At 40.8% G+C, this 16116-nt stretch overlaps 1 protein-coding gene across 3 annotated transcripts in view; it reads left to right on the forward strand.

Moving 5' to 3' along the window:
• Positions 1 to 9954, forward strand: part of STOX1 (storkhead box 1) — a 56687-nt gene extending 46733 nt beyond the window's left edge. Inside the window, exons 2-4 of one of the 3 annotated variants that reach the window (XM_021700082.2) lie at positions 48 to 200; positions 2289 to 4653; positions 9807 to 9954. In XM_021700082.2, coding sequence (XP_021555757.1) covers positions 48 to 200; positions 2289 to 4653; positions 9807 to 9954 — 2666 coding nt within the window. The remainder of the gene's footprint in view (positions 1 to 47; positions 201 to 2288; positions 4654 to 9806) is intronic. The other 2 variants (XM_021700083.1, XM_021700084.1) reach the window with 2 other exon arrangements.
• The last annotated feature ends 6162 nt before the right edge of the window (positions 9955 to 16116 follow it).

Below are 16116 nucleotides of genomic sequence, written 5' to 3' on the forward strand. Positions count from 1 at the left end.
TACAAATGTATCACCTTTCTTTTTTTTTTTTTAAACCTCCAATTTAGGAGATGTCTTTCCAGTGCAAATGAATCCGATAGCTCAATCTCAGTTTGTACCTTTGGCTGAAGTTCTTTGCTGTGCTGTATCTGATATGAATGCTGCCCAGATTGTGGTGACACAGGAATCACTGTTGGAGCATTTGATGAAACACTACCCAGGTAGCGTGACAAGTTTTCTCTATTAGTTCATTGCTTCCTTTCTATTTATAAATCCTCTTAAAGATGTGAATAAACTGGGCGATATCCACTTTTTTTTCTATTGTAGAGCCTCGTATTAGAGCCTTGCTAGGAAAAGGCCTGCATCAACAAATTTGATAAGGGCATTTCTTTTACTTTCCAGATGAACTTTTTCAAAAACAATGCTTATGGCAATAAACAAATCAAACTGTAGAAAGGAGTACAAAGCAAAAAAAGGAAAAGTTCATCTTCTCCCCCGATCCCATTCTTCCATTGCCACTTCCCAGAGGTGACAGTTTATATTGTTTATCTTTTCCTGTGTATACTTTCATAAATTGTATTTGAGCATATGTATTTTTTTAATAACATAAATTAGATCATTCTTTACATTGTTTGCACCTGCTTAAGTTAAAAAAATATTTTGGGGGGGGCGCCTGGGTGACCTAGTTGCTTAAGTGTCCAACTCTTGATTTTGTTTTTTTTGTTTGTTTTGTTTTAAGATTTTATTTATTTATTTGAGAGAGAGAGAGAGCATGAGCTGGGGGAGAGGCAGATGGAGAGGGAGGAGAGGGAAGCCTGATATGGGGCTTGATCCCAGGACCCCGGGATCATGACCTGAGCTGAAGGCAGACACTTAAGCGACTGAGCCACCCAGGTGCCCCTAACTCTTGATTTTGGCTCAGGTCATGATCTCAGGGTCATGAGATCGAGTCCTGAGTCGAGCCCTGCATCAGCCTCCAAGCTCAGTGGGGAGTCTGCTTGAGATTCTCTCTCTCTCTCTGCCCCTCCCCACCCCCCAAGTGCATACACTCTCTCTCTAAAAAAAATAAATAAATCTTTTAAAAAACATTTTGGAGATCTTTCTGTATTATTATATATTGATTTATTTCAATCTTTTCACAGATGCATAATATCCCAAATGCATGGGTGTAGAAGAGTATTTTTAATTTTTCCCATTATAAAATGGATATGCTTATTGAAGAAAAATCAAGAAAATACAGAAAGTAACCACTTACAGTACCACCACCCAAAGGAAATGTTAATATATATATATATATATTTTTTAAGATTTTATTTATTTATTTGTCAGAGAGAGAGAGAGCACAAGCAGGGGGAGCAGCAGGAGGAGAGGGAGAAGCAGGATCTCCGCTGAGCAGGGAGCCCGATGCGGAGCTCAATCCCAGGACCCTGGGATCATGACCTGAGCTGAAGGCAGACACTTAACTGACTGAGCCACCCAGGCGTCCCAGGAAATGTTAATATATATATATATATATGTATACATATATATATATTAAAGATTTTATTTATTTGACAGAGAGACACAGCAAGAGAGGGAACACAAGCAGGGGGAGTAGGAGAGGGAGAAGCAGGCTTCCTGCAGAGCAGGGAGCCTGATGTGGGGCTCGATCCCAGGACCCTGGGATCATGACCCAAGCTGAAGGCAGACGCTTAACAACTAAGCCACCCAGGCGCCCTGGAAATGTTAATATATTGATGTATTTTCTTCCAGTGTTATACAAACATGCTTCACAATATAAATACAATTTTGAACCCTGATATTTGGAAAAAGGAATTTGTTTTAAAATTGTTACTTTCCTACTTTGAAAAACTATCATAATACAGATATTCGGTAGTTTGCCCTCATCCCGGCACAGACTGGTTTTCATTTTCTCTTCAGATTCTTATTAAGATTTAAGCAATGAAGTTGCGATTTTCAAAAACACCCATGTTTGCTTCCAAGAATGCTGTCTTGAAGTGAAAATTTAAATTCATGATGGGTTTGTATAACTTCCTGTGTGTGTTAGAGGGAACTCAGATTTTTTTCTCTACTTAACCATTAATTTAGCCCTATGTCTTTGTGTGGACCAAATTGTGTTCCTATTATTCAGTTAAATTGGGACTATTATGAATGCTTCTTTGGCATTGTAATTATGTTTATTGTGTTACAGTTAGCTCTGGGTTCATCAAGCACATGTGTGGTCATTTCTGACTTACTGATTTCACTCATCAAAATGTTTTTTTTAAATTCAAAATCTATCAGTGTAATGAAATGCTTGTTTGTTTTAGGCATTGCAATTCCATCTCAAGATATTCTCTATACCACTCTGGGAACTCTGATTAAAGAAAGGAAGATTTATCACACTGGAGAGGGATACTTCATAGTCACCCCTCAGACTTACTTCATCACAAATACAACCCCTCAGGAAAATAAGAGAGACCTGTCAGATGAAAGTCACCCGGTGCCAACTTGCGTTACGTATCTGGTGAGCGTAGCCAGCTGTGCAGAACTAGCCAAAGGAAATGCTGCCCCCATTTCCCATTGTCAGTCTTGCCGGTGTTTCCCTGCCCCGTGCACCCAGGACGTAGAGGCGACACCGGCGGCTGCAGAAATGGCTAGAAAAGGCCAGAAGGGTCTTCAGGAATCCAGATCTTTGGTACAGAATCGAGCGGTTTCAGTGTCTGAGGAGAATCACATCTGTGAAAGCGCCAAACCGTTACCAGACACAAAAGACAGAGAAAAAGGCAAGAAGTTTGGCTTCAGCCTCTTCTGGCGTAGCCTATCCAGGAAGGAGAAGTCCAGAACAGAGCACAGCAGTTTCTCTGCCCAGTTCCCACCAGAAGAATGGCCTGTCCGAGATGAAGATAACTTGGACAATATCCCTCGAGACGTCGAACATGAGATTATCAGAAGAATTAATCCCATTCTGACCGTTGACAACTTAATCAAACATACCGTCTTGATGCAAAAATACGAGGAACAGAAACAATATAATAGCCAGGGCACTTCCACTGATATGCTGACGATGAGGCATAAATATCCTTCAAAAGAGGGAGTGAGGAACCGGAGGGGCCGGTCTGCAAAGCCTCGAAGAAGGCGGGGCTGTTCTCAGAGGGATAGGCACCAAGCCGGGAGTCCGGGAAGCGAGCCTCAGCCAGGAAGCATTAGACTGGAGAAACATCCCAAGCTCCCTACTCCCCAACCCACCCCCAGAATTAAAAACCCAAATGGAGCAGTAGTTCAGAAACCACTTGATGAGAACCTATCAGTGCTGGGGTCCCATTTGATTTACAAGAAGCGAATTAGTAATCCTTTCGTAGGTTTTTCTCCCCGGGGGATCCCAGTAACCAAAGGGCACAACATCCAGAAGACCAGTGATCTGAAACCCAGTCAGACTGGACCAAAGGGAAAGCCTTTCCCAAGGTCAAGGTCTTTGGATTCTTCAAGAATTTTTGAGAGTGAACTCAAAGAGCCACATGCTGAACAATGTAAAGATGAACTGATGGCAGAATCCATTTATATGAATAACTCTGCCGTCAAACCTATCAGTGATGACTTCAGAGATCCCCTCTTAAATTACTCTCAATGTAGTGTTTCGCAAAATGGCAGTAAATGTTCTTTTCGGGAAAGCATGTTGAGATATGATGTATATGGTGGAAAAAACGAGGTAATCCCTGAAGTCTTGAGGAAAAGTTATTCTCCCTTTGACACATTAGGGGAAGCCAAAGAAACACGGCATGTCCTGCCATCACAAGGACATCCTGCCTCCTCTTTAGGCCATGCCTCCTCTGCTTGTAGAATAGTTGATCAAACAATACATCAGTTCCAAAATCTTGGTATTCTGGATTACCCAGTTAGTACGAACTATTTGAGACAACCTGAGAGACAAGATGGAGACTTAGAAGAAATACCAATGAGAAAGGCATTTGTCCCGGAAGCAGAGACTGTGGATCTAGAAAACAAGGGGCTTTCTGATGATAACCAGGCCTTGTATCAGAATGAATTGGAAGATGATGATGGTGCTTGTAGTTCATTATATCTAGACGAGGAGGACTTTTCCGAGAATGATGACTTATGTCAAATGCTGCCTGGCCGCATTCAGTATTCCTTTGCAGGGAGAAGCAAGTGGAATCATTTGGGGAAACAGAAAGTGACTGAAATATCTCTGACTGAGTACGGCAACAAAATAGACAGGTCTGAGCTTCAGGTGCTTGAAGGAAATGAGTGTTACAAACCCACTGGGTTTTTCACTAACCCAGGTGAAAGCCAAACACCTAATATCTCTGCTGAAAGCGGTGGCCTCAATTCAGGGACTCAGTCCAGTTTTAACTATGAAGAGGAACCCAGTGTTGCTACGTATGCCCAGACCTCAGCATCCGCGGATGGAAGTATATTTGATTACTATAGCACAAGGAAAGCCCATTCTGAGACTGAAACCCTCCAAGACTCTGTTGGTGACACAGGAAAGAAACCAGCTAGCTGGAGTCAGAGTGCTCAGAATCAGGGAATGAGAAAGCAGTTCACACAAAAGGTAGAACTTTTCAACACTTCACTTAGGCCAGTGTTGGCTCAGGATATCCAACACGAACACAGTCATTTGGAAGGAACAGAAAATCAGAGCATGGCAGGAGATAGTGGAATAGATTCTCCACGGTAAGTGTATATAAACATGTTTGATTAGCCACTATTCCTCAGGAATGATTAAAATCAAGGGTGTACTGAATTACCTAATGGGAGACTCCTGAATAAACTTCTTATAGCCATAGAATTCTGCCAGCCTTACTGAATAAATTGTATCAAATTACAATGAAATCTCTTATATAATAGGTTCATTTTTAATGTGAGCCAAAATTTACTCCACTACTACTAAATTTTGAATTATTTCTTTTTTTTTAAAGATTTTATTTATTTGACAGAGAGAGAGACAGTGAGAGAGGGAACACAAGCAGGGAGAGTGGGAGAGGGAGAGGCAGGCTTCCCGCTGAGCAGGGAGCCCGATGCGGGGCTCGATCCCAGGACCCCGGGATCATGACCTGAGCCGAAGGCAGATGCTTAACGACTGAGCCACCCAGGTGCCCCTAAATCTTGAATTATTTCTAAAAATAGGAAAGAGCTGCTATAAATGAAGCACTTCCTCAACTGAAGGTTGGAAGTTTTCACTTATATTTCTGGTTCCACATACATTGGGAAAGAGATACAGCTACTTTCCACCAATATTTTCCATGTTAATTTGTTTAAATAACATTGTTCAGATTATGAAAGTAATATGGTCATAATAGAATATTTGAAAAGTACTGAAAAAGTGTCTTAAAAGATTTATTTATTTATTTGAGAGAGAGAGAGAGAGTGCATGAGCAAGCACGGGGGAGAGGCAGAGGAAGAGAAATCCTCAGACTCCCCACTGAGCTTGAAGCCCAACCTGAGGCTCAATCCCAGGACCTTGAGATCATGACCTGATCTCAAAGAGTCAAATCAAGATCCAAAATCAAGAGTCAGATGCTTAACTGACTGAGCTTACCCCGGTGCCCCAGTACTGAACACCTATAATCACCCTACCATTTATTTTATTTTTTTAAAAATATTTTATTTATTTATTTGAGAGAGACAGAGATAGTGAGAGAGAGCACAAGTGGGAAGGAGGGGGAGAAGTGACCCCCCGCTGAGCAGGGAGCCCAATGTGGAGCTCGATCCCAGGACCCCGGGATCATGACCTGAGCCGAAGGCAGATGCTTAACTGACTGAGATACCCAAGCGCCCCCACCCTACCATTTAGATATATTTTAAAAATCCTTTTATATTTGGTATATTTATAACACTTCAGTCTGAATATATTGATTTATATAATTTGTCTGAATGTTTTGCCTGTACTGTAGTTCTTATTTTGTATGGTGCTTTTTTTCAAATAATAGTACATAGTGAACATTCCCCTCATATTCTTAGTTTTCAAAAAGTTCATCTTAAAATTTGGCATATATCTTTACTAGTTTTTTTTTTTTAAGATTTTATTTATTTATTTGAGACAGAGAGTGAGAGCGAGCACAAGCGGGTGGGGGGGGAGCAGAGGGAGAGGGAGAAGCGGACTCTTTACTGAGCAGGGAACCTGATACAGGGCTCCATCCCAGGACCCCAGGATCATGACCTGAACTGAAGGCATATGCTTAACCAACTGAGCTACCCAGGCGCCCCTACTAGTTTTTCATTATATAAAATTATTGTGTACTTTGTTTTGAAAAAGTAAAGTAATACAGAAATGTAAAAGGTAGGGGAGCCTGGGGTTAGATCATGGTCTCAGGGTCCTGGTGTCAAGCCCTTGTCAGGCTCCCTGCTCAGCGGGGAGTCTGCTTCTCCTTCTCCCTCTGCCCCTCCCCTTGCTCATGCAAGCTGTCTCTCTCTCTCTCAAATAAATAAATAAATCTTTAAAAAAAATGTAAAAGGTAAAAATGGGGGCGCCTGGGTGGCTCAGTCAGTTGAGTATACAACTCTTTGATTTTGGCTCACTTCATGATCTCAGGGTCATGGGATCAAGCCCTGTGTCGGGCTCCATGCTCAGCACAGAGTCTGCTGGAGATTTTTCCTCTCCCTCTGCCCCTCCCTCAGCTGGCACACTCCCACGCTCTCTCTCTCTAAAATAAATGAATTAATCTGTAAAAAAAAAAATAAAAAGCAAAATTGGAAGTCTCCATCCCCCAACCTTTGCCATTGCCTTTTTGTTGAGGTGACCTACACGTTGTTTACAGTTTGGTTTGTTTGTTTGTTTTTAAATATTTTATTTATTTATTTGAGAGAGAGACTGCAAGAGAGAGAGAGCATGAGCAGGGGGAGAAGGGGAGGGAGAGGGAGAAACAGACTCCCCACTGAACAGGGAGCCCGACGCGGGACACGATCCCAGGACCCTGGGATCATGACCTGAGCCAAAGGCAGACGTTTAACTGATGGAGCCAACTGGGCGCCCAACAGTTCGGTTTATATTCTTTCAGACTTTTTCCTGTGCATTTGTAAATATAACTATTTTTTAACAACAAATAATATGGAGCTGTGGCTTTCTTTTTTCACCTAACATAAGTTAGGATATCTTGCAATCAATACATAGAGATCCAGCTCATTCTTTTTAATGGCTGCTGAGTATTCCATTATGTGGACCCCAGTATTTATATAGTTGTTTTCCTTCCTTTGACATTTAAATCACCAATTTTTGCTGTAATAAATCAATCTGCAGTAATTGTTTTTACATATAAATATTTGCAGACACCTCTGACTATACCTTGGGCTAAATTCCTGGAGGTCTACATTTTTAAAAAAGATTTTATTTATTTGTCAGAGAGAGAGAGAGAGAGCGCACAAGCAGGGGGAGCTGCAGGCAGAGGGAGAAGCAGGCTCTTCTGCTGAGCAAGGAGCCCAATGTGGACTGGATCCCAGGACCTTAGGATCATGACCTGAGCTGAAGGCAGCCGTTTAACTGGCTGAGCCACCCAGGAGTCCCATGGAGGTCTGCATTTTTATTTTATTTATTTGAGAGAGAGAGACAGAGATAGCGAGAGAGAACAGGATCAGGGAGGAGAGGGAGAAGCAGGCTCCCCGCTGAGCAGGGAGACTGATGTAGGGATCAATCCCAAGACTCCAGGATCATGACCCAAGCTGAAGGCAGATGCCTAACCGCCTGAGCCACCCAGGCGCCCCGAGGTCTGCATTTTTAAAACATATCTTCACTTCTTTATTAGGGAACAGATCTTTCCTTGAAACAATTGTTTAATTCATATCAACTCCTTAAAGTATCAAATCAAAACATATTGTCTCCAAAGTAAACAATGGTTGTGTAAACCAACAAGCTATGGATTCCCTTTCTCTCTGGCAAAAGGAGAAATAAAAACCCAAATCAAACCCAAAGCAGATAAGAGAAATTACTCCTTGACATGCAACTGAGAATTTAAATTTGCGAAATCTCGAGAAATTCGATTCCTTAAAAATTGCTTATAATATGGTTCTCTTGAAAGACATAATCATTAAAGACATGTAGAAGAAAAGGGAGGGAAGATAACATTTGCACATCAACTATGTGCCCTGTTATAAGAATTAGAGGGAAAGAGATGAACAAGATGCTGTTGCCACCTGTAGGAAGCTTTTATACTTTAGTTGAGTAGACCAACAAACAATAAACAAATTGAACTCAACACAAAGCAGTGGAGTGCCTGGCTGGCTCAGTCGGTAGAGCACATGACTCTTGATCTCTGGGTTGTGAGTTGGAGCCCCACATTGGGGGTAGAGTTTACTCTAAAAAAAATGTACAGGGGCGCCTGGGTGGCTGAGTTGGTTAAGCGTCTGCCTTCAGCTCAGCTTATGATCCCAGAGTGCCTGATCGAACCCCTGAATCAGGCTCCTTGCCCTGCTCCTTGCTCCTCTCTCGTGCACACTCTCTCTCTTAAATAAATAAAATCTTAAAAAAAAAAAAAGGACAAAGGAGAAACTCTTCACAACTGCCAAAGAGATGTGGAATTAAGAGTGATGAGCTGTTTGGGGGAACACTTGTTGGAGGACACCTTTTTTTTTTAAGATTTTATTTATTTGAGAGAGAGAGAGAGAGCGCACAGAGGGAGTGGGAGAGGGAGCAGCAGACTCCCCCGCTGAGCAGGGAGCCCGATGAGGGGCTGGATCCCAGGACCCTGGGATCATTACCTGATCCGAAGCAGACACTTAACTAAGCCACCCAGGCGCGCCAGGAGGACACATTTTTGAGGCATATCAATGTAATGAGCAAGTGAGAGAGGAGACAAGGTGGGAAAAGGGGAATTTCAAAGCAAAATGTCCAGTAATGTGACTTGGCTGAAACAAGGCAGATGTGTTAGATAAGGGGCTAACCTAGCCTACAGCTCCTTGGAAAGGAACATTGTCATTGTGAAAAATATTATGGTTGGCTTTTCTCTTTCATATGACTTCTCAAAAAAGAAACAAATTACACTTCAGTTGTATAGAAGAGGTTTTCAGGGAACATATTGATTTTTGTGTTTTTTTTTTAAAGGTTATTTATTTATTTGATAGAGACACAGTGAGAAACACAAGCAGGGGGAGGGGGAGAGGGAGGAGGCTTCCCGCTGAGCAGGGAGCCCGATGCGGGGCTCGATCCCAGGACCCTGGGATCATGACCCGAGCCGAAGGCAGACGTTTAATGACTGAGCCACCCAGGCGCCCCGGTTTTTTTGTTTTAAAGTTTTTATGTATGTATGTATGTAATCTCTACACCCAACTGGGGCTTGAACTCACAACCCTGAGATCAAGAGTTGCAGGCTCTTCCAACCGAGCCAGCCAGGCGTCCTGGGAACTTGTTTCTGACTAGAATATAATTGATATTGGATCTGAGGAAAGATGTTCCGAAAATACGAACTTCTTGGAAAGCAGCTGCCAAATATTGAGGTGCTGTTGTGAAGACTTTAAAAATGTAAGGAACACTTTAGATTTTTTTTTTAAAGATTTTATTTATTTATTTGACAGAGAGAGACACAGCGAGAGAGGGAACACAAGCAGGGGGAGCAGGAGGGGGAGAAGCAGGCTTCCCGCCGAGCAGGGAGCCCGATGCGGGGCTTGATCCCAGGACGTCCTGGGATCATGACCTGAGCTGAAGGCAGATGTTTAACCATCTGAGCCACCCAGGTGCCCCAGCACTTTAGATTTTTAAAGGTTAACTTATATGACAAATGTACCTTAGTGTTAGTAAATGTTATACTGCTTCAAAGTAACAAATGAAGGTATAATGCTTTGATTAGAAATCCAGGCCCTTTTGGAAGGTAATAATTCTGTTATTTTTAATATCTTAGGACACAGAGTCTGGCATCTAATAATTCAGTCATTTTGGATGGACTAAAAAGAAGACAGAATTTTCTGCAGAACTTTGAAGGCACAAAGAGCGGTCAAACACTCGCATCCAATTCCTTACTACAACTAACTCCAGTCATAAATGTTTAATTCTTATTTTTCTTTTGTTAACTTTTTGGTAAAAATATCCAGATTAATATAGACTATTTTAATCAGCTGAGTATATAAGAATTCTCTAAAGCCAAGCATAGGTGCTGTCAATCTCATTACATATTTTGTTCTAGTTGCTGGCTTTTTTTCCTTTTTGATGTTTTGAAGCTTTTTTAAAAACTTATTTTACTATGAATTTATTGGGATATAGAGATTTTTTGCAATTAAAAAACCATAAAATCCTTGGTCCTTTTCCAATTAAATGTAATTAACTCAAATTTTCAGACATTCATTAGTTTCTCAAATACATAGGGTTCTAATTTACTATACCCAGTAGTGAATTTCTCTACCCATACTAATACTGAGTTCTTATGTTAAGGATCTCACCAGATTCAGCACAGAAATCCAGATAATAGTGTGTTAGGGTTGTATAGAGCCTTTGTTTGCAACTAAAGTCTTTTATCATTATCAGAAAATTTATATAGTTGTATTGGGGTACTTTGCAACAAGAATTTTTTCTATCCAGTCATTGCCATGAAGGATCTTCTCTGCAACCACCTTGAACATGAACAGATGGCCCCAAATTGTACTGACTGGCAATGTCCAAAATACCTGTGGTAGCATCTGGGTCTACTATTTTTCTGGTTCCTCTTCATATTTGAGGCACTCTCTATAGCATGGCAGTGAGAAGTGAGGATGTTCTCAGATGGTGGAGATAGAAAGGAAGTAGAATGGTTGCGGAATGGTTTGTGAGTGAAAGGAGGTTCTAAATTAAAGATTTAGAGAAGATGGAAGATGGATGATAGTTCATTTATATTTGATCTATTTCCACTAAGACTTGGATAGCTTTGCTGGAATTTTTTCTGGCTGGCCTTTTCAAGACCAAGTAGTGGAATGGTCATTTCTCTTGGGTTTGGGAAACAGGGAGCAGTCAAGCCTGGTTTCAGCATATTGGACAGATGCTAATGCTGACTTATGGTTGAGGGGATGTTTCTCCTAAGAGGTTCCTAAGGATTGTCAAGGCCTTAAATCTCAAGCATGATTGAATAACTGGAGAGTGCCTCTTAATTCTCACCATCCCGGTAACAATGAAGGCAAGATGAAGCTCAGCACCGCGGAGCGCTGCCTCCAGGCACTGGGGGAGTGCAGAGGGGAGATCAGATACACTGCTGGGTTTTGCAGTGGTTGGCCCATTCACTTCTGTTGACTTTTAGTGGCTCTGAGCAACCTACCATGGCATCCAAGAAGATCAGCTGTGGTCACAAGGACATTTGAAACTCTGGACAAAGTATCAAGAAGGATAATCTGTATAGCAAAGGCTTATGGGGGAGGCATTGTTTTAGGGGGAGTCTTTATAGCTTGGAATCATCATCAATGAATCAAAGATGATTTCAGCTCATTTAAAGAACTTTCCATTAGTCAAAACTATCCATAGATGAAATAAACACTTTTTTTAAAAAAGACTTTGACAGAGACACAGCGAGAGAGGGAACACAAGCAGGGAGCCTGATGCGGGGCTCTGTCTGAGGACCCCGAGATCATGACCTGAGCCGAAGGCAGATGCTTAACGACTAAGCCCAGGTGCCCCGAAATAGACACTTTTATAAATGAATGAACTTCCCATTATTTAGGGCACTCAGGCAGAGGCTTGATGATCTTTCAATTGGTATGTTGCAGAGGTATTTCCAGTACTTAACAGGATAGCCGAACTAGATGATTTTATTTTTATTTTATTTTTATTTTTTTTTTAAAGATTTTATTTATTTATTTGAGACAGAGAGAATGAGAGAGAGAGAGCACATGAGAGGGGGGAGGGTCAGAGGGAGAAGCAGGCTCCCTGCCGAGCAGAGAGCCCGATGTGGGACTCGATCCCAGGACTCCAGGATCATGACCTGAGCCGAAAGCAGTCGCTTAACCAACTGAGCCACCCAGGCGCCCCGAACTAGATGATTTTAAAGATTCTTTCCAACTGTAAGGTTTTGTACTTACAGATTCAGTGAGGGTTATATGTCAATTATATCGCAAGAAAAAAAAAAAAGTTTAAGTGAGGATCCTGCAAAGTACTGAACTCATACAAGATTCCTGAGTTCTTCCAGTTCTCCATTTCTGTCCTATCCTTGTCAGTCCTTGGAAAAAGGAGCAACAACAACTCTGTCCTACCTTTGATTTTGGACCTGGACAAATTTCTCTATTAGAGTGAGGAATCCAAAGTTTTTTATGGCTCTAGTCACACGTAGGGACCAATGAAATCCATCTAATTTTGCCGCTAGACGCACTATAACACTCCCTAAATGTATTAAACGAAGCCTATTATGAAACCAATAAAACTTTCCTTCTACAAAACACAACATTTGACTACAAATATTGAAGATGGGTATATGTGTTGTTTGGGATATTATTCTCTAAAATAAGTGGCTTGCATTTTCTCCCCAATATTAATTTGTGTGCGGTAACATTAGTTCTTGATTTCTCATCCTCACTGTGGTCTATTCTCTAAGGAGAAAACTGTTTTCTTGAGGCAGCATGATGACCTGAGTTTAGGAATCGGAGAAGTTTAAATCCCAATTACAATCCTTGGGAGCTGTGTGATGGAGAAAGTTTCCAAACTTCTCTGATTCGGTTTTCTCATCTGTAAAAGGGAGATGGTAATGATAGATCTAACTTACAGAACTGTTGTAAGATCTGAGGCTAATCTATTCAAAGTGCCCAATGCAGGAGGCACCTGATATCGTTATATGTGTGTATATTTTTATATATTATATATTCACAAAACTTGTCTGATAGGTGAATACGTGGCCTATTATACAGGTCCCATTTTTTGCTAGGTTGTCTGAAATTCCTCCATTTAGAGATTCAGTCCTTTAGGTTAGGATTATAAGAAATTTCATCAATTCAAATCCGGATTTGCCTAGGGAGGTGTTATGCCTTGGCTAACAAGTTTTCAGTTAAAATCTGATGCTATAATAGGAATCATATATGTAAAGCATGGGCTTATTTTAGACATTTCATACATTCTGAGATTATCCTCTCTCATCTGGAATCCCAGACCCCTACGAATACTCAGAGAGTAGCTGGGTTCTGCAAGGTATTTTCAGTATTTCAAACATTCTAATAGAAATTGTATATATTCCTTTGCTTAACTCATTGCTAATTACAACATTAAGTTTCTTTGGCAGTGGCTGAAATTATACCAGCTCAGTAATACAACACCATCACAGGCTGGTGTGACATTGCTAAGCTACATTTGTATCTTATTTATAGATAAGGAGAATGATCATGAGTTTATTACTAAATGCAATTTAGCAGAGACAAAGGTCAGATCTGTGAGGAAAAAACAATGGAGAGAACAGTAGTAGTGTTGAAAACTGGGGACCACTACATTTTGAGAACCCCTCCTACTGCTACCTGAGAAGGCTTTTGGGGAATAGGGAAGAAAGACTACTGCCAAAATGGAGTGGGAAAGAGAGACACTGAGAATCATGAAACAAGAAAGGGGGGTATCAAAAACAAACTCAGAACTACTTTGCTGGCCTCTACAAATCCTTCTTCCTTTTGAAACCTTAGAAACATGTTCCCTCTTTAGCAGTAGTGGTTTCCATTTCTTGGATAATAGTGCCCTCTTCTGGGTAGCTGATGTGACTACTTTTCCAGCACTTGATTCAAAACATTTACAAAGTAATTGGCTAAAGAAAGAGTAGGACCTCTCTCCAAAGGTTGAAGTTAAAAAGCTTTTTTCCAGGGACTTTGGGCCCGCTGAGTTGGTGGAGTGTGGGACTCTGAATCTTGGGGTTGTGAGTTCAAGCCCCACTTTGGGTGGAGAGATTACTTAAAAATAAAATCTAAAAAAAAGCTTTTCCAAGTTTGAATTAGGAGCTACACATATACATAAATATACATGTGCTAAATGTGTTCAAAGTTGTGTTTTCTCCAAGGCTTTCAAAACCTGTCAAAATCTTGAGCTAAAGGTAGAAATGTAAGCTGCTCTGTATATCATCTTTGCAGTACTGTCATATCACCTGATCCCCCCAATTTCCCTGCACTATCAGCAGGGAAGGCATGTTTGTCTCCACATTACTAACAAAAAAGACCAGGTTTTAGAGTTGAGTTGGCCAAGGTCATGTGGCTAACAATGGCAGAAACATCCCTCCTGTTCCCTCCTTCACTTTCTCCTTACTTCTTATTACTCTAAACACTCATTCTATCCTCCAGTATCTTTTAAGCAATTTATAATTGCTCCTTAAACTATTTCCATGTCATAACATTTTAAAACGATAGCTTGATTCCTTTTGTCACATAAGATTGACGTGCAGACGCAAAATGATGACTTTTTAAAAAAACTTTTGCTTTTTAACTATAGAAAAATCTAGCCCTGTAGGTTTGAGAATGACCAGAGAGAGGCAAGTGTATAGTTCCCTCTTATTTTTATATCTTAAGGTCATAGAGTTTAAGGACCCGAAGCCAAAGGCAAGAGAAGTCTTCATAGAATCTTGGAACAGAGCAATAGATGAGGCACCCCAACTCTTAAATTTTAAGAAATAAATTATATCAGTAACTCTGGTAAAATATTTTGGAGAATAAAGATTCTAATAAGATTATATTTTAAATTATTTGTGCATTGAAATTATACTTACTCCTTCATGTTCCTCCCAATAGATATTAGCAGATACAAATCTCTTTGAGAGTTATAGAGAGAGCAAATAGGAAAAAAAAATTCTCCATTCCTTCATTACCATTCCCAAATTTTCTAGTTGATATCCATAGAGAACACAGACTTACCCAAATTTGGTAGTACTCAAATTTTTTTCGGCTAAGCCACAGCTTGAAGTTACTTATGACTTGGTTTAAGACAGCAGACAGAATTTTGATTCAGTGAGTTTGGGGCTTAGAAAGGCAGGATTGTATCACAGTCATTCTGAAAAACACTTAATAAACTTGTTAGTGTCTTGCATAGGGAGAATTGAACAGTCTAGTCCTTTCTATTTACATATCTGCTATTTGACCTCCCAATGAATGCCAATGTTTTAGAGGAGCTAAAAACTTTACTTCATCAGTATTTGATCTTCAACCACAACAAACTAACATTTGTTCCTATTATCCCAATTTTACAAGTGTGACGTTCTTTGCCACATCCACTCCTTGTTCCTATGTACATCACACTCTGTTGTAGGGCTACAAAGACTTTACAGTGGTAGAATTGGGGTGGGTGTGAAGGAAAGGAAGAAAAGGATTTAGAAAAGCACAGATCTAGAGATGCACAGTGATTCCCATACTCTACAGAGACGCATTTTTCCACTATCATTAACTGACACTCCTTTTGTTCAGTTTTGAATCCATAAGGTAACTTTTAGATCTATAGCCCTTTTGACTTCAGACCAATCCATAGTAGTGCAAAAGGCTTGTAGCGATCATTTGTGGTTTCAGCTATTTATGACCAATCCCCAAACTCCATGACATATAGCAGTTGGTAATTTTGCTAAGACACAAGTTTGATGCTCAGGTTACAAGGCTGGGGTCTTAGAAATTGTCAAGTGCACCTACATCTCAGTTTGGCTCCTTGTTCTCCACTCAAGAGTAGCTGGGTTGAAGAGATCACGAAGAGATAAAGAAATGGCTCTGAAAAGAATGCCAACCAGCCAGCACCAGTGATGTAGGAAAACTGTAGGCTAAGGAATCAACCTTCTGCATTGTCAAAAGATGTCCAGTTTTGTATAAGGTTGTAATTTAGGGGCAGTTAATCCCCATCAATAAAATAAAATCCTTTAATTCACTGTAAATACATAATCTGTCGAAGACATTTAGGCTTGTTTTCTCGCTATGTTTCTCCGGGGTTTTCCTACTCATCCTAAATTTCATGGGAGCATCTGCCCCAAAACGCTTTTCGAAACAAAGCTTTCACGTTGGTGTGGTAGAGAGAGCCCTCAATTTGGATTCAGAAGAGGAGTCCTGACTGTGCCACTAACTGAACGTGTGTCTTCAAACAAGCAAATCCCTTACGAGGAGCTTAGTTTCCTCTCCGTCAGTGGGGAGTGTGGAAAGGACCTAAAATGAACCAAGGACTAATTTCATGACTAAAAGCTAAGACTTGAGGTACGACTGTCCAGTTCCGACCTTCACTTCCAGCCCACCTACCCACGGCAGACCCCGCAAAGCCCCTTCCCACCT

Source organism: Neomonachus schauinslandi, chromosome 6, assembly GCF_002201575.2.
Source record: "Neomonachus schauinslandi chromosome 6, ASM220157v2, whole genome shotgun sequence".
Lineage (NCBI taxonomy): Eukaryota > Metazoa > Chordata > Mammalia > Carnivora > Phocidae > Neomonachus > Neomonachus schauinslandi.